The following is a 17,969-nucleotide window of genomic DNA, read 5'->3' on the forward strand; positions in this document are numbered from 1 at the left end:
TAAAGGTGAGTGTTCTAACGATTTATTTCACATTTATTGCTTGTCGAAGTCAGCGGGTTGGTTTAAATCGTAATGCTTTTCTTAATACCACGGAAACACGTGTCGCGAGGGTATATACGTATATTCATCCCCATTCGGCTTTGAAATTAAGAGAATTTGATAGAATTAGTTTTATTTTCATTATTTACAACTTTCTGAGACTATAGATCTATGTGTGAGGCCACAAGCTAACAGTCAGGCCTGTGCTGTGCGCATTGCCCAACTGCATGATTGAATGTGGGCCAAACCACGCGATGTTATCAAGCGAGAGTCAGTCTGCGTGCACAGGTCCCCGGATATGCTCGGTAACGTAATGGGTCACGAATATCGTACCGATACGACTTAGTGTACTGTTTTAGTGTATCAAAGTGATTTCAAATTGTTTTACAATGAAAATATTGCCAAGGAGAGAGAAGAGATATAGCTCGCAAAAGCATACCCTTAATTGCCACGGCTTTGAATCGAAGACCTTGTGGCCTAATGGATAAGGCGTCGGCCTCCGGAGCCGAAGATTGTGGGTTCGAGTCCCATCAAGGTCGAACCTTTTTCATTTTTATTTTTACAACTTAGTTAAACATTATTCACGAATGATACATTCAATATAACAAATTAACACGACAGGAAGTCGTTTTGACTTTTTTTTACAAAAAAATAAGTTTTGGAATTGATTATATAATTGCTGCAACCAAATTATCAGCCTATGGCTGTGAATAACTACAACATAATCGCAGAAGTCGTTTTTTTTAAACAAACATTAGGCCACAGTTGTTTGTTTGTTGGTCGGATTTGCGGTGTTTAAAATGAACAATGTGTGTGTGTGTGTGTGTGTGTGTGTGTGTGTGTGTGTGTGTGTGTGTATGTATGTCACAAAAAAAAGAGTCTAGAACTCGCCTATGCAGAAGATGTGTGACTCGTAAACTTATTGACTCGGTTTGCAATGAAATAATCGTGAATAGATATATAGGTTTCACACGATGTGGTGTGTTTTTATGTAATTTCTTTTCTTGGATAGACAGAGACCGTTCATAAATTATGAAGCAGGGGTTCGGACGAACAACATAATCACTGGATGTGACTTTACACGAATTATTCAAAATAAAACAACGTTGATAAATGTATTGTACACAGTCCACTTGGGTTCATTAGGTTAAACCCGCGACATACATGAAGCAAATTTATATCAACAATAACAATGTGTATATAAATAAGGAGCCAAATCTATCTATTAAATCATGCTCAGAGCGCGACAGTATAACCCGGTCAGTGGATTAGTGTGCACACGCATTTCATTCTCAACTCCCTGGGGAGTATTCAACCCAAGTTGCCTTATGATAGCTCTTACGGTCACATTACCATCTTATCCTACCGATTGCCCATTCACTGCTAGGTGAACAGAGGCATATTTCGACTGACACGTACTACATGCAAACCTGTTTCTGCGCAGGGCCGAAGCTGTAGAAACTCTCAGGAATCAGGTTTGCCGAATACGGTCACCCATCGAACGACTCTCCGCCACCAACGTTCCTTATCTTGCCATCATATATGACGACTCCCCACTTGTCCCACGTCAGTTATGATCTTAATATAATTGATTCATCATTTAGAAGCAAACATGATGTGTTGCAGGTCTCAGATGGTTACCTCTTTGGTGAAACCCACGAGCACGGGTTTGGTGCTGACAAACTTAGAAACATTATCTGGCCGAACCTGGATTCGAACCCACAATCATAGGTTTCTGGCATGATATAGTGCATGTCCGAACAGATATGTTTTAAAAAGTTAAAGTTTAAATGTTTGTAGGAAAGATGCATGTACTTATAAGGCAGGGAATTCCAGGCATAACAGCCTTAGCCAAAAGAGCTAGATCCACCAGGTTTCATTTTTAAATTCGGAATAACATCTCAATAGTCAATCACCAGATCACACAGGCATGTCGAAATTGTGCCACACTGAGAACTAAGGTATGGAACTTTAAAGTAACGAGATCTCAGAACTGACAATCCTTTGGATCTCTTGCCTTCACACCAAATGCATGTATTTAAAGTTTTTTGGTATAAATGAGTGTTAAAATTAAATTAGTAACCAACGCACATTGGTATAATTTCAGCATTTTAGAAGCATTTTATATCAACTCGTTAAAATCAAACCTAATTCTTGCTTCCGCTAACGTATTTGGCGACAGCGATACTAAGATCTGATTTTAATTAGATTGCATTACATATTCGATAGCAACTGCATGTTTATTGTAAATGTAGTATCTTTCAAGTTTAAAAGTGTCATCGTCTTTGACACACATGGTCATGGACCATTGCTATTAAACGACGAACGCATGAGTGGGCGGATATCGCGACACACTAAGGGACCTGGCATTTGGAGTTCCTGGGGGCCCTGGGATATTGTACCGAGATTAGATATTTATTCAGCTACAGCTATAAAACCAGATATCAGGCAGCTTGGGTTGTATACTCCCCATGAAGCTGAGAATGATTCTTGAGTGCACATTGACCCAGTGACGGGGTAATAATAGCGTTTTGATCATACCCCTGAGTGGTGTGGAAATATGGAAATTATTATTTTTTGTGGCAGAGAACTACTTTTCTTTTCAACAGTCTTAAGCATAATTATATTTTAAAGAATTATCGGGACAATTTATTTTTTTCGATAAAATCCCAGCTTACAAACTGTACAATTTGCAGAAATATCTTTATTAATAATATTGAGATATACACCAAGACCACGATGCCCAAGGCGAAGTCTGGGTAAGAGAACATCTTCTCCCTGATTTGTTTTAGATATTTGTAATTTATTAATAAAAGGCTCGATGCCATAGAGATGGTGTCCTTTCAAGAATGATGCCCTTAGCTGTTGTCACTTTGTTGTACGAATGACATTGTGCAGGAGAAGGTGATATTATGTCATCAAAGTCTAATGCAGCTTTTGCCAATTTATCATTCTCATTTCCATACAGTCCTACGTTAGCATTTGCCCATGGAAATTCAACATAAAAAAGATCTTTACTTTATTCATTATAAAGGATGAGTATAATGTTGATTAAGCCCTGCCTTGCTGAGGAAGAATCAGAATACAGTACGTTCATCATTGTTTAGTGCACTACATAACGTGGTACTCGTGGGGCTTTCAGGTAAGAATAAAGGTCCCCAGTAAACTATGCTTGTCGCAAGACTCTACTATATGGATTGGTTGGTCAGGATTGGTGACATAGCTGATTGCATGTCATCGTATCCCAATTGCGTAGATCGATGCTCACGATGTCAGTCACTGGATTGTCAGGTCCAGACTCGGTTATTTATAGACCGGCGTCACGCCGCTGGAATATTGCCGAGTGTGGCGTTGAACAAACCAAAACAAAGCACAACGTAGTGTGGTTCAAGCACAAAGCACAAAATAGGGAGCTGTACAGGGACAATTACCAACCTGGTTTCCTGGGTATGCTGCGCTAGCGCTTGACTGTAGCGCCAGCGCAGCATACCCGGGGAACCAGGCTGAGTCAGATTTAAGAACTAGGAGACTTTGTATCATTGAAATGCTCTGAGTGTTACGTGTAGATTGTGTTGCCTGTTTGGAAGACGTGTTCAAAGTTTTTGAAGAGATAAGCAACTCCAACATATTTTTCCAAACATATGCTATTTAAGAATATCGATGAAGAGTTCCACTTCAACGGGTGTCATTACTTGGACATTATGTAGAGGGGAATGTCCGAGTAACTCTCCATTCCTTAAAAATAATAGAGCAGAGGCCCCACAGGGGTCGATGCCCATCATTTTTTTAAGGAATGGAGAGTTACGAGGATATTCCCTTACTTAAAAAAACATCCTTACTTAAACACTTATACACAAAATATTCTGTTGTGGAAAATATTTGAAAAATAAACAAGAACTCTTTGTTGTCTGCATTTATACTGCGTGAGTCGCCCTTGCGTGATGCACGAGGAATGAGTTCTATGCCAACAAAGAGGTGTGTAGTCAAGAAAAGTTACTTTGAGAAGACTTGATAAAAAATGGGTAAGAACCCAACGATTGGTCAAACAGTCTTGTATAGGGCGTGGCATGGTCCGAAATAATATCCCAATGTCATGACCACTCCTCTTGCAGCGCCTATCCTATTTCAGCTGACCGGATGGCCTTTGACGTCCGCATGCACACGTCAAGGGTGCTGTTGTACGAAACAACTTTAGCCCTATGTTTGTCGAGAGTGTATGTTGAGGTATGGGAGTTATGATCACCTAAGCGCTAAGATCGCTTTGTACAACACCACCCTTGACTCCTGGCTGACCATTGCATTCTTGTGAGGTTTTGCTGCCGGATGTAGTCAGTTAATATTTGCTAACTGGGAAAGAGTGTTATTGTCTTAAAAGACAAAATATGGACCAACAGGGCGCAAACAGTATACTTGTTAACGCCAGTATATTGTCTCTTACATGGGCAACATAAGTGTCAGACAGTGATCTCGCCCCTTGCTTTAACATGCATGTAAGCCTTTGCTGTCATATCTCTGGCATACACTTTTCTGGTGATGCTAGTTGCTGCTGTTGATGCTGCTGCTACCGTTGCTACTACTACCATAATGCCAATGCTCGAAGCGCTGCATTATTATTACCCATAATGGATCAGTGTGCACTCAATTTTTAATTCTCATCTCCCTTGGGAGTGTACAACCCAAGCTACCTGTGAGGTGCAAGGTGAACATCACCATCTCATCCTACCGGGTACCCATTCACTTCTGAGTGAACAGAGGCACATTCCGAAGTCACTTGCTCAAGGAGACACCACATCTACGTTAGTGTGGCTGTGACAATAAACACTGTGAGTCACTTTCTCAAAATTGGAAACAAAATCAAGCAAAATATCACATGACTATAATTTTATTACAAATTATGTTGAGCATGTTCGTATATACATCAATGATCAGAGAATGTTCGGCACGGTTTAACAGGACATACACAGACAGGTAATATACTATTCACAAATAACCAACTGACAAGTTCTTCAATTAAATAAGGGATATTTCAGAAGATCAATTTGAAGTTCATAATTTTTTCATAAACATATTTTTTTTGCCTTATACGACTACTAAGGTTTCTTAAAATAATGAAAATAAAAACTTAAAGAAACAAAGTGAATATATGATGATGAGTGTGAAGCACCTACATTCCGTATTCCATTCATTTTCTCAAGCATCTTGGCACCTCAGATTAAGACTATCTCTGCCATTATTGCTACAGTGACATTAATGTATAAAAATATGGAATGATATTTATATTACAAATGTAAACTTAACCTGAAAATGATTATGTATGGAATTATGTAAATATATTTACACTATGTACAGATATGAAATATAAAAAACCTTATAAAATCTGAACAGTTATACTAGAATGATTCATGTTTATTATCTAAAAATTAAAAACTAAAATCTTTTGAGTGTATGGAATGCAGAAATGACACTGGTCATTGCATATGTTCAATACACAAGCAATGTCATCATTGGACAATGGCAGGTGTATTTTAGAAGGGATTCTAGTTTCTGATATTGTTGTGGAATACAAAGACTCATGTAGATCAACTGCCATTATAATGTTCTAATTCCAGACTAATATATGATTCATACTAAAACAAAAACACCTGAAATCCAACTGAATAGAAGTTTGATTATTGGCCAAAGGACTAAAAGGCAGAGACCAGGGCCTCTATTTCATAATTTACGGTATATTGAATTCACATTTTATCAAGAAGAATAAGGCATACTTAACACTTTACAAAGACAAATGGATTTGGCATACTTGATCCAATACTCAGACAGATGGTAATCGTGATAGTGTCTTTGGGTGAACTATTGTATAGTTCGGGGTAAGGCGAGCTTTATTGCATGTAATGCTGGTTAACACCTTTTCACATATGATAAATTACAACTCATTACTGATAAAACCAAAGTAGTAGCATAACACTACATATAAACAGATCTTTCTCTCAAATCATTTACCATTAAATCTTCATACTAGTCATATCAACAAAGATATTAGTAAGTGAGTGAGTGAGTGAGTATGGTTTTACGTCGCTTTCAGCAATATTTCAGCAATATCACGGCGGGGAACACCAGAAATGGGCTTCACACATTGTACCCATGTCGGGAATCGAACCCGGGTCTTCGGTGTGACGAGCGAACGCTTTAACCACTAGGCTACCCGACCGCCCCCAACAGAGATATTAAAGTCATAGAATTAAAAAAGGTCTGATCTATTTTAAAAGTCCACACCATTCACACTTAATATAAAATGAGCCCCTCAGATAAACCATTCCTGTTTCTTGGCTATATCTGGAAGCCCAGTCTGGTTATAAACAACGGCAGTGTCGGGGTTATCAGCGTACTCGGCCCCCTTGGCTTCCTTGGTGTCGTAGTCGCCGCCACTACATCGCAGCTTCGCGAGGACAACGATGAAGATGATGATGAGGACGAAGATGAGAGCCAGCACAACTGAAACACAGAAGACGATTATTATTTATGTTGTTTCTCTTTCACAGAATGAATTGGGAAATATCTAATTTCAATGTGTGAACTTTTTCTGACAGTTTCTTCAGACTTGGGGACGAACCTTGGCAACTGAGCAGGTATAGATAAAAAAAACAGCATGTGTATGTCTTACTCAAACAATGCTTGTCAAACACAATACAGATTCGTCAGAAAACTGTTTCTAATTTTTGATAAAAAGGTGATGGAAGAACGTGGTGCATACAAAACTGTACGAAGGCGTACAACTTATGTAACAACTCCTGTATGTACCTCCTAAGATGATTCTTTCATTTGTCGTAAGACCCTCATCAGGGAAGTATGGATATGTGACGTTGATGACATCGCCGCCACGGGGACGTGTCTCGATGGGATCGGGGGCCTGTGTGTATTCTTCAAATCCACACATATCTTCTCTCACTTTGCCTGAAATGAAAATATGCCACATGGTGAAATACAGTATCTTTTGATGAAAGTGTATGTATTTGTTCACAGATTCCCTGTGCACTATCCAAATGCAACCTGTACCCTGTGCACTATCCAAATGCAAGACATACCCTGTGCACTATCCAAATGCAAGACCTACGCTGTGTACTTCCCCAAATGCAAGCATACCCTGTGTACTCCTCCAAATGCAAGCATACCCTGTGAACTTCCCCAAATGCAAGCATACCCTGTGTACTTCCCCAAATGCAAGACCTACCCCGAGTACTATCAAAACACAAGACATACCCTGTGTACTTCCCCAAACACAAGACCTATGCTGTGTACAAGGTAAACTACCAACACACAGCCTGCATGTGTCTGTTCTCCTTACCCTCAGGGATGAGGCTGATAAAGGCAGGTCGGGGGTCCTGGAAAGCTCTCTTCAAGGGGAAGATGTTGTCCACTTGCATGCGGAAGATACACCCTTCAAACCCCTTGGCTGAGTTGGCAGTATCTGAAACATCAAATGTTATTGTGTGTCAAAATGTTCTTGCTTTTTTATATCAAATGTCAAAATATTAGGGACTGGTCATATATCATAAGGGGGTTGGGGTTGGGGTGGGGAGTGCAGTGAGATTAAGAAAGGAATGGGGGTAGGTCAAGCAGTAATGAGACAGCTAAAAAATGATAAATTTGAACATTATTAAATATAAAATGGGGTAGTGGGGTGAGTGGGGCGAGTGGGGTGAGTGGGAGGAGTGGGGTGGGGGCAGCAGTCTTGAGACAAATTCCACTCCTCCCCTAATAATAATTGACCCTTAAGTCATTTTAGCTGTGATTCACCGACTGTCTTTCGACATTAAGAGACAATATCCATGTCTTAATTTTATTAATCTGACTAAATTTAAACATGAAGTCCCATCAAAGTCTTACCGTTGCTGCCGATGAAAAGATATTTGGGGTTGTCCAAGATGGTGTCGCTGGACTCGGAGACGTCAAATGTCTCCTCAACTGGAGGGTAGTCATCAACCTACAGTGGGTAAACCATACTGTACTTATACTCAAGTACAAAATGTCAACATACACAGACATAAGGACCTGTACCTCACCTGAATTATTTCACATTTGTGACGCAAAATATAATTCATATATTATTTAAAAATAACTAAAAATAGATCAGGGTTTTACATTGACCTTCTAATCTAGGGGCCAAGAGAGCGCCAATTACTAATTTCAAGGGTCCTGTAAAGTAATGAAATGGTGTAATGTACTGTACTGTACTGTACTGTAAGATGTAATAATTAGTTTACATACAGTAACTTTATATTTCTTGTCAAGAATTTGGTACTCTGAATATTATTGTGCGTCTGGACGCAATATACAGTAAAATACGTTTAATAACGAACACGCTTATAACGAACTAACGGATATTACAAACTTAATTTTTGGCCCCTGCCACTTGCTGTATAGATGTTGTATATATGCTCATAACGAACTACTGTTATAGCGAACTATAATCAGTGGTCCATTTGAGTTTGTTATAACCGTAGTTTACTGTATATCTATTCTACTTCCATTCTAAATATGTGTGTGTACTGGATGCACATTTCTGCGTCACGTAAAACCCTGAATAGAAACTGAACCACCAGCTTCTCAAATGTTCTGATTTAATGGGAAAAAACCTTAATGATGACATCACGCTACTGTTCTTACAGTTGATTCGAAGCCAGGAATTCACTGGGAACTTGCATTTTAAACAAGTAAACTTACGCACATAATTATAGGTCATTTTGCAAAGTTATAGAGAAATTATGATTCAACCATAACATGGTCAAAATCAAAGAAACCACTTGACTATGTTGATTCCAGAGATAGAATCAACTCATCACGGCCATAATCATTGTGAACTGAGAATCAAACCCATGATCATTGCATCCTGGGAAACCCAAGGGAGAAAACTCTGCACAGGTTTTTTTGTCTGGCCTGAGTCAACTGGGCCCCCATGGTGGCTGAGCACTGGCTACCTGTGAGCTTACCTGGACATATATAGTCCTGCCCTTGTTGCTTCTCCTGACAACCACCTCGTGCTGCTGGCCATTGGTGAAGTCTATTCCAATGTTGGGGGTGTTCACCTCTTCCCTCTGGAAACCCACGTCCAGGGCCACCTTCACTCCACCTGCAAACAGGAACATGTATTGTAAACAAAGACAGCGACATGGCTAGATTTAGATATTGTTGGGCATTGCTACAATTGAGGGAAGGAAAGTATGTTAAGGTCACCATTCTGCAGTTTTCATAGGCGGATCCAGATGGTCCAGACCCACCCCTCCCCGTTTGAAAACCAAATGTAGGGCTTTAAAAAATAAAAGAATTGGTTCTCAGACAAATTTGAAACTATAGTGCGGGCAGGTGGTGTTTTTTTTCTTTTCTTAGTTGTACAAACTAATATGTAACCAAATAGACAGTCGTGTAACCAAATAGAATCAACCTGGGAAAGGGACTCCCAACATAAATGTATTCCTCGATGAGTAAATTACTGCAATACAGTATTTGACTACCATTGGACTCTGAATATTTAAGAATTTAAAATTTATTTTTTTTAAATATGGAAATAAAACGAAACGTGCAGTGAACTTTATGATCGTGCGGTGCCTGAGAACTAAGACTATTTTTTTGTTTAGCCTAGTATGTTATAGACAATTTCACCCCATCCCCTCCCCGCTTTTGAGGGAGGATTTTGATATTTTGGACCCCTCCTATTTAAAAATGCTGGCTCTGCCCTTGAGTTTGATGAATTGACAAGGAATAGCCAAGGCTCTAGTAACAAGATTGTTCTACCCGTAATTCACCTTACAAATTAATTTTAAACAATGAAAAAACTAAGGTAACCAAATCATAATGTTATCCTACACTGCTCCTCAATAACTATAGCCTGTGTCTACAACCGGAATAATGTTAAAGTAATGCTAAAGTTCTGTGTCTCACATTGTTGGAGTTTGTGCGAAATGAAAGAATGCTATCAAACAGATTTTTGCAATGGCTGACATTAAACATACATTCTCATCAACAGATACATGTACAAAATCCATGATGAACCTTTGATTTGATAGTCTGACATTCTAGGTGGCCATATTCATCAACAAAAATGTCCCTCAGCTTCAGTGTACAAGAAGGGACTTCTATAGCCACATATTGATACCATGTGATCCTGGTCTGGAAGCCTATTAGTAGAAGTCTATGATGACCTTGAATCCATGGGCTGCAAGGCCTCAACTAATCCCGAAACTAAAATTACTCTGAATGGTCATCCCATCCAATCATCCAATCACCATTTTCACAAAAACATCATAGTGATAGTGACATATGCTACACAACTTTTGAAAGGGAAACTGAGATGCATCAACAGCTTGAGGGAATGTTACATTAAATCATTTTTGTCTATCTTGGAATGACATTGAAAATGATGAGTTCCAAGTCAAAATTAAAAGCTATTTGTATGACGTCTTCCAGAAATCACTGGACACTCAGAATATCCTTATCAAAAGTTGAGTAGTGTATGATAGCGAATTGAGAACCATCAATCTAGCAATCCCTAGCTCTCCTCAAAGAGTGAGTGATTGAGTATGGTTTTACGCCGCTTTTAGCAATATTCCAGCAATATCACGGCGGGGGACACCAGAAATGGGCTTCACACATTGTACGTATGTCGGGATTGAACCCGGGTCTTAGGCGTGACGAGCAGCGCTTTAACTACTAGGCTACCTGACCTCCCCTCTCCTCAAAGAAAACACGTACCATTGTTGTTCATTTCCACGGAGATGTACTCCGTGTTGGGTTCGTTCCTCATCTGCATGAGGATGCCCTGCTTGTTCTTGGTGGAGAATCCTATCCGAGCGTACTGGAAGTCCGAGGCCGAGAGACCCTGATCCTCATCGAAGGTGTATCGGACCATGAAGTTGGTTTGCATGTTGACTCCCACCTCTGTAAGAACATCATTTAAATCAACAGCTTATCTTGACCAGTGATTTGTTGTTTAACACCGCACTCAGCAATATTCCGGCTATGTGACAGCGGTCTCTAAGTAATCGAGGCTGGACAGACAATCCAGTGATCGATATTGCTAGCATTGATCCATGGTATTGCTGTGTGATGACACGCAATCAACCAGTCACCGAGCAACCCGATCAATTTGGCCACCTGCATTGTCTATATTATAATAAGGGGCCCTGTTCCGATAAATCACAAACTTGTACACCAATCTGTAAGTAATCCTTATAAGTGTCCTGTAAAAAGTCTGAAGATATACATGACTGTCTAGTTTCTGTATTTTCCTCTGCTTACAGAATTTCTTAGGGAAAACACAGCAGTGTATAAGGGTTTATATCGCCATGTTAACTGTAAAACATCTCATTCACTCATAAAAGATAACTTTATCTTAAAAACATGCCATCATCTGTGGATTTAACTGTGTCTGAGTGATGCCACACTACTCATTATAGAACGAGTAATTGCGATAAACATTGCCTTCTGAAAATGTATGATGATCCAAAACCTATGATCCTATGATATAATTGCATTTTAACTATAATCAAAATCTTTTTAGTCTTGATGATATAACTGAGAGTTTGAACCCTCTCTAACTCGTTGCGTATGGCTTTAAAAAGTAACCCCTTGGTCAATTTCCTTAGTGCCCAGGCACTTATCATGAGTAATTCACTAAGTTCAGTAAATTCTGCAATACTAAAAAGCCAGTGTTGATGGTACAGAGAGTACACCATATGTTGGTAGAGAGTACACCATCTTGCAGACAAGCCTGGAACCCGACCTACCTCTGCCGCACATCCAGCCTCGGAAGGGGGTGTAGGAGCAGTCACATGTGTAGCCCGAGTACCCCTCCCGGCACGTGCCCCCGTTGAAACAGGGGTTGCTGGAACACTTGCCCACGCAGCCTGGAAAAAAGGGGAACAACTTGCAATTTATTTTGCGCCTTGTTTCCATCATAACGTGCACAACGCTGCTCACTATATATTCAACATTTACACAAAAGAGACGACGTACAGAAGAAGCTACACTGACAAAGCTGTGACAGTGGATCGCTGCTCTCACACATCACCAATGGCCATGAAGGGAAACATGATAATATATCTGGATAGATAAAATCTCCTTGGAAGAATTTCAAGAATTATTTAGCAAAGGTAATAGAGTCACTTTATTAGAGCATATTAACAAAAAGCGGAAAGTGTTATGTTTCCGAATACTGACCAACGGCTACTCCATAGGTGACATCCCCTCTTTCGACCTTGCCCTTCATGTCTAGGAGCTGACCGTTCACTCGCAGGCCCCGCATACATCCTACGAACCCGTCATTGAAGTCAACAGCAGCACCTGAAATATTACATGACATCTCAAATTGTCTGAGATACTGTTTGTGTGATGGTTGTATAACACCCGACTCAAAGTCACAAACAGACAATCCAGTGATTAGGTGGGTGGAGGGGGCAGGGAGAAAGCAAGGGAGTGTGTGGGTGGGGTTGTGGAGGGGAGAGAGAGAGGGGGAGAGAGAGAGGGAAAGAAAGGGAGATGGGAGAGGAGGGATTGAGAGTGTGGGAGGGTTGTGGAGAGGGAGGGTTGAGGGTGTGGGAGGGTTGGGGAGAGGGAGGGTTGAGGGTGTGGGAGGGTTGGATGGTGGGTGGGAGGGGAGACGGGAGAGTGGTGGAGGGGAGAGAGGAAAGGGGAGAAGGAGGGTGGGTGGATGGCATGGAGGCGAGAGGGAGAGGGAGGGGATGGGAGAGTCAGGGTTGAGGGAGGGTTGAATGGTGGGTGGGAGGGGAGACAGGGGAGTGGTGGAGGGGAGAGAGGAAGGGGGAGAAGGAGGGTGGGTAGATGGCATGGAGGAGAGAGAGGAGATGGGAGAGGAATGGGAGAGGAAGGGGAGAGGGTGTGGGAGGGTGTGGGAGGGTTGGGGAGAGGGATGTTGGATGGTGGGTGGGAGGGGAGACGAGACGGTGGAGTGTTGGAGGGGAGAAAGAAAAGGGAAAGGAGATGAGGGTGGATTCAGAGGAGAGGAAGGGGCGAGAAGCAGGGTGGATGGGTTTAACACTGCCATCATCAAAATGTCAGTTACATATGACAACATGTCAGTGATTCAGGTCATATCAAACACTTTGGTGAGCGAGGATCACAACGGGTTGAAATCTTGGAATCAAGCCAACAACCAGCAGATCCAAGCACAGCCAAGGGACAAAACTCAGAATAAACAATTTGCAACTGGGCCACCTCAGCTAAGAAGTACAACCTTATTTCTAAATTATCAAGTGAAATGACAAAATTATCTCTGAGTGAAGAAGAATATTTGATTTTTCCAAAACAGGAAGTGAACTTTTTGGAATCAAAGTGCAGTTGATTTTCAACTTTTCAAGGTTCACTGTCAATGAACACCCATAATAATTTATTCTTTTTCTTAATTCCCATCACCTGACAAGACGATACACAGAATTCCCTTCCTGCACTGCTACATACCAATAACTAGTCTGCTTGTGAGGTCCAACATTCGGATGAGGTCGGAGTCTTCATTTACGAAGACCTCGGTGTAGTCATCGATCCTCATCCAAGCCTGCTTCCTGTTGTGTTCTATGTGGACCGTGTGCCATGTGTCATCGTTTAGGGGCCCTGGAGACTGGTAGGTCAGGACCTGCACGCCGTTGCCCACATCGTAGCGGAACTGCACAGTGTCTCCCTCTGTCAGCAAGATTAAGAACATATAAACTCTGGTGAACATGTCGTGCTTATGGGTCGTTGAGTTCATGGGGTTTACACTACTCAAAACAAGAGTCATCAGAAGATGGCAAATCCCCCCTGGCCCTACAATAGTAAAAGGCACCACTTCAGCCCCTGGTTAATACATGTACCCAGTTTAGATGAAAATCTTTCACTGTTTTCAAGTCACGCTCTGGAAACAAAATACGGGGATGACTTTATTACATACTTCAGTGTGAAAGACTGAGTTTTCTGAAGTTGAGAAAAGTGATATTTTTATTGCAGTGAACATAACACTTTGACGGACTATTGTCATACAAGATCCGTACACAAACTGTTGACTTCCTCTTTGTGTTAGTTCCACATTGGCAAGGCCAAATAATAACAGTTGTCACTTTTGGAGTTAACATCGAATTTGTTATTCTCTTGAAAATGTTTCGTTATAAACAGTAAATTTCTCATTTAACTCATCAATCGAAACTGTTTGTTTGGAACTTGGTACTACTTTTTAAGTCACATTCACATGGGGTGTAACAACATCCCTGCATGTCAGTGTTTCAAGGTTTTACATTTGTAACAAAATTTTTTTTTTACAAACACACAAAAAGTATAAAATAAATAGGATATTCCATGTTTCTAATGAAAATCATGTTTCTCTCATCTCTTGAAAGGAGAAACATATTTCACCTGACACATAAAATATCTCAATATATCCCCGCTCATTATATGCCGGGGATAAATAGAGAAGGATCACTGGATTCTTGTATATTACTATAGTTAATTATGTCACGACATGACATTTCGGTATGTTGACCTTCTATAAATAAAGTTGCCAAATAATACAACCATTTCTAACCTGGAAGCACAACATGGGACCTCTATACTGAACTACTTACGGGAGAGTCGGACTTCGATGAAGTCTCTGGGCCCGACGTTGTGGACCATGACGCCATCTGTGGACGTGGTGCGGAACTGGTACCAGATGTCACCTGCGTTCTCTGCCTCAAAAGTTGCAAATTCTAAAGTGGCATCAGCCTTCCTGAAGGTGATGACGTTATCGAACAGATCTGAAACAAAACAATTTTGAATGATTAAAATGTCACTATCAATTTACATTCAATTCTTGTCGGGCAGCCTCTTCGAAGCAGTCTTAGCGCTTAAGAGTGACCATTTTGTCTGCCAAGGGCACTTAGTTAGAAATCCTAGATAAATCCCTGTCATCATAATATCACCATGGTAACACATATAATGCAGTGGAAGCTTATAGCTTATTATATGAGATAGGAATAGTTGTTTGACAGTATTATCTCAGGGGAGACTACTCCCATCAAACTTCCTGTACTGACCATGTGCTCACTGGTGACCTAGTAAAACTGCATTCACAAACACACAGTTGTCTTTTGAATGTTGCAACTACCCCAGTACCATCATCGCCTCAACAACATACCATCTCCTACACATTCCAGCTTTCCGACTCGGTGTGCCCCAGACTTCGTGTCCGTCACAGTGCCAGTGTCGCCCATGTGAAGCTCCAGCACAGGGAGGTAGTCCTTGTGAACCAGGTACCCCTTGTCCGAGGTCTGCAGCAGTTGACCAGCATCACAGTTACAGGTTTCGCTCCCACTGATACAGCCCTTCTCGTCCAGACCACAGGAACACTTGAAGGAGCCTGGAGCGGCACCGCCCCAGTAGTACATGGGCTGGTATGTGCGGCCCACCCACCAGGCAAACGATCTCTCTAATGTGTCACCTGGAACACAGAGAAAGTCACATGTAAATTCATGTGTTCGTCAGTCTCACAACCACTAAACCCTATTATTTTCCCATCCGCCCAGCCCTTACTGTTACGCTGTAGCCCTGTAATGCTCTACAGCCCTTAGGGACTAACTATTTGATATTCTGGGAGATGGATGGGGTGGGAGTGAGGTGGGTGGAGAGGTGGGTAGCTTTGGATTTAGTATCAAGATTGCATATTTTTTCAGCAGTTACAGGGTAGAAACATGACTTTTATAGTCAGTTAACTCTCTTGCCTCAGGAAGATGACAATTTATTTGTTTTTCAACAGTCTGAAGCAAAATATATGTTTTCAAAAATTTTCGGAACAATGTTCTTTTTTCAATAAAATTCCAGCCTCACCTGGTTTAGCCAGAAGCCTGGAGTTGAAGCAGCTGTATTCAATGTACTGCTTGCAGCTGGCAGATCTCTCGATGACATTGGTGAGTTCTGGGAGGCCGGTGACGTAGTTGACAAAGCGGATGTAGGACCCGGGCTCCTGGTAGCCATTGACCGTGATCCAGTTCTCACTGTCATGGCTGATGTAGGTCACTGGGTATCCGGCATCATCTTAAAGTATCACATGAGAAAGTGTTGATTTAACTTCATTGAATAAACATTTTTCCAGATGTTTCACAGTAATACCAGTTCAATTTTGAAGCAACGCTGAATGTCACCGAGGCTGTAACCCATGAGTATATTATGGATCATAATATGAGTAAACTTAACAATGGACAATAACTTAAGTGAACTTAAGAATGGATCATAATTTGAGTGAACTTAAGAATGGACCATAATTTGAGTTACCTTAACAACGGACAATAACTTAAGTGAACTTAAGGATGGATCATACTTTGAGTGAACTTAAGAATGGACCATAATTTGAGTGAACTTAAGAATGGATCATAATTTGAGTTAACTTAACAATGGAAATAACTTAAGTGAACTTAAGGATGGATAATACTTTAATTGAACCTAAGAATGGATCATAATTTGAGTGAACTTAAGAATTGCCAATAACTTATGTAAACTTAACAATGGATCATAACTTATATGAACTTAAGAATGGGTCATAACTTAAGTGAACTTAACAATGGACCATAATTCAAGTGAACTTGACAATGGATCATAACTTATATGAACTTAACAATGGATCATACCTTATATGAACTTAAGAATGGGTCATAACTTAAGTGAACTTAACAATGGACCATAATTCAAGTGAACTGAACAATGGATCATAACTTAAGTGAACTTAACAATGGATCATATATGTAAATAATCAAGTCTGTACAGGCCATACAGTGAATGAGATTGTGAGCAAGGACACACACCACTGGGATAAGATGACACGCAAACAACAAAGCCTGACAACCCGATCCATTTGGTCATCTCTTATGACCACCATAAATTTATAGCGACTTATTCTGACCAGGTATCCATCCCTACAGGGTATTTAAGCTCTAAACATGACCATACCTATAATTAGTATACACTGTATCTCCTCCCAGGCTCCTCACAGAGTCCTGACTTACATGTCATGGTGGTGCAACTTACTCATTTCACACATGACCTTGAACGGCCCGAGTGGTCCAGAGCCGTCAGGGTCGATGGTGGCTTCTTCAACTCCTTCGATCGTCTCAGAGTACAGCTTGTGCATAGTGCAGGAGATGTGGTGAGCAGCTAGGCAGAGATAACACACACAAGTTACTTCCTGTGGATCAACAGCCTATCTGTCACGTCTACTATGGAACATTTCTTTCACTATTTCCGGCATTCGTCTACACCCCCTCAGCCCCAAATCTGCAGCAAAAGTCCAGCCCAGATTGTTGTTTAACGCCGCACTCAGCAATATTCCAGCCACATGACGGCGGTCCGTAAATAATCGAGTCTGGACCAGACAATCCAGTGATTAACATCATGAGCATCGATCCACGCAATTGGGGTACGATGACGATGTCTCATAGCGGTTTAGCCAATTAGATCTCTTCTATGAACAATACAAGATGACTGTCAAGATCAACCAAAACAGTTAGTGCTTTTCATGATACTGTTCTGAAAAATCATGATAAATGCTTCGGAAAAATAAAATAGTTTGTAGAATCTTGCATTTCTGACACCACCTTCTATATTAAAACGCAATTATAAGTAATATACAGTACAGAGAGAATACATTTGTAGCCTGAACCTCACTCTACTGCATAATGTTATTGGGTACTCACAGATATGACACATCTCCCCCTTGTAGCCGGTGTTGTCGCACCTGCAGTAGAAGTTGTCCCAGTTCTGGGTGCAGTTGCCGCCGTGTTCACAAGGATTTGGGGTGCACCTGGAGACAAGCAGTAATAATAATAATGATGATGATGACAATCATAATAATTATATGAATACATATTATAATGCGCCAATGTCACACCTTAAAGCATGCTCACAGTGTAACATTATTACCA

At 40.8% G+C, this 17,969-nt stretch overlaps 1 protein-coding gene and 1 non-coding gene across 2 annotated transcripts in view; one reads left to right on the forward strand and one right to left on the reverse strand.

Annotated features, from left to right (window-relative positions):
• The first annotated feature begins 505 nt into the window (after positions 1-505).
• Trnar-ccg lies at positions 506-578 on the forward strand. The gene has a single exon. It is a non-coding gene; the product is annotated as a tRNA-Arg (tRNA).
• Positions 579-4,905: 4,327 nt separating this feature from the next.
• Positions 4,906-17,969, reverse strand: part of LOC124152157 (neurexin-4-like) — a 29,091-nt gene continuing 16,027 nt past the window's right edge. The window contains exons 12-25 of the mRNA XM_046524950.2: positions 17,742-17,848; positions 17,077-17,202; positions 15,883-16,089; positions 15,194-15,496; positions 14,643-14,813; positions 13,510-13,728; positions 12,253-12,375; positions 11,820-11,939; positions 10,786-10,971; positions 9,027-9,166; positions 7,924-8,020; positions 7,382-7,504; positions 6,838-6,990; positions 4,906-6,531 (exon numbers count right to left, since the gene is read on the reverse strand). Of these exons, the coding sequence (XP_046380906.1) occupies positions 6,341-6,531; positions 6,838-6,990; positions 7,382-7,504; positions 7,924-8,020; positions 9,027-9,166; positions 10,786-10,971; positions 11,820-11,939; positions 12,253-12,375; positions 13,510-13,728; positions 14,643-14,813; positions 15,194-15,496; positions 15,883-16,089; positions 17,077-17,202; positions 17,742-17,848 (2,266 nt within the window). The 3' untranslated portion in view covers positions 4,906-6,340. The remainder of the gene's footprint in view (positions 6,532-6,837; positions 6,991-7,381; positions 7,505-7,923; positions 8,021-9,026; positions 9,167-10,785; positions 10,972-11,819; positions 11,940-12,252; positions 12,376-13,509; positions 13,729-14,642; positions 14,814-15,193; positions 15,497-15,882; positions 16,090-17,076; positions 17,203-17,741; positions 17,849-17,969) is intronic.

Source organism: Haliotis rufescens, unplaced genomic scaffold, assembly GCF_023055435.1.
Source record: "Haliotis rufescens isolate VD_foot unplaced genomic scaffold, xgHalRufe1.0.p SCAF_4, whole genome shotgun sequence".
In the NCBI taxonomy this organism is placed as follows: Eukaryota; Metazoa; Mollusca; class Gastropoda; order Lepetellida; family Haliotidae; genus Haliotis; species Haliotis rufescens.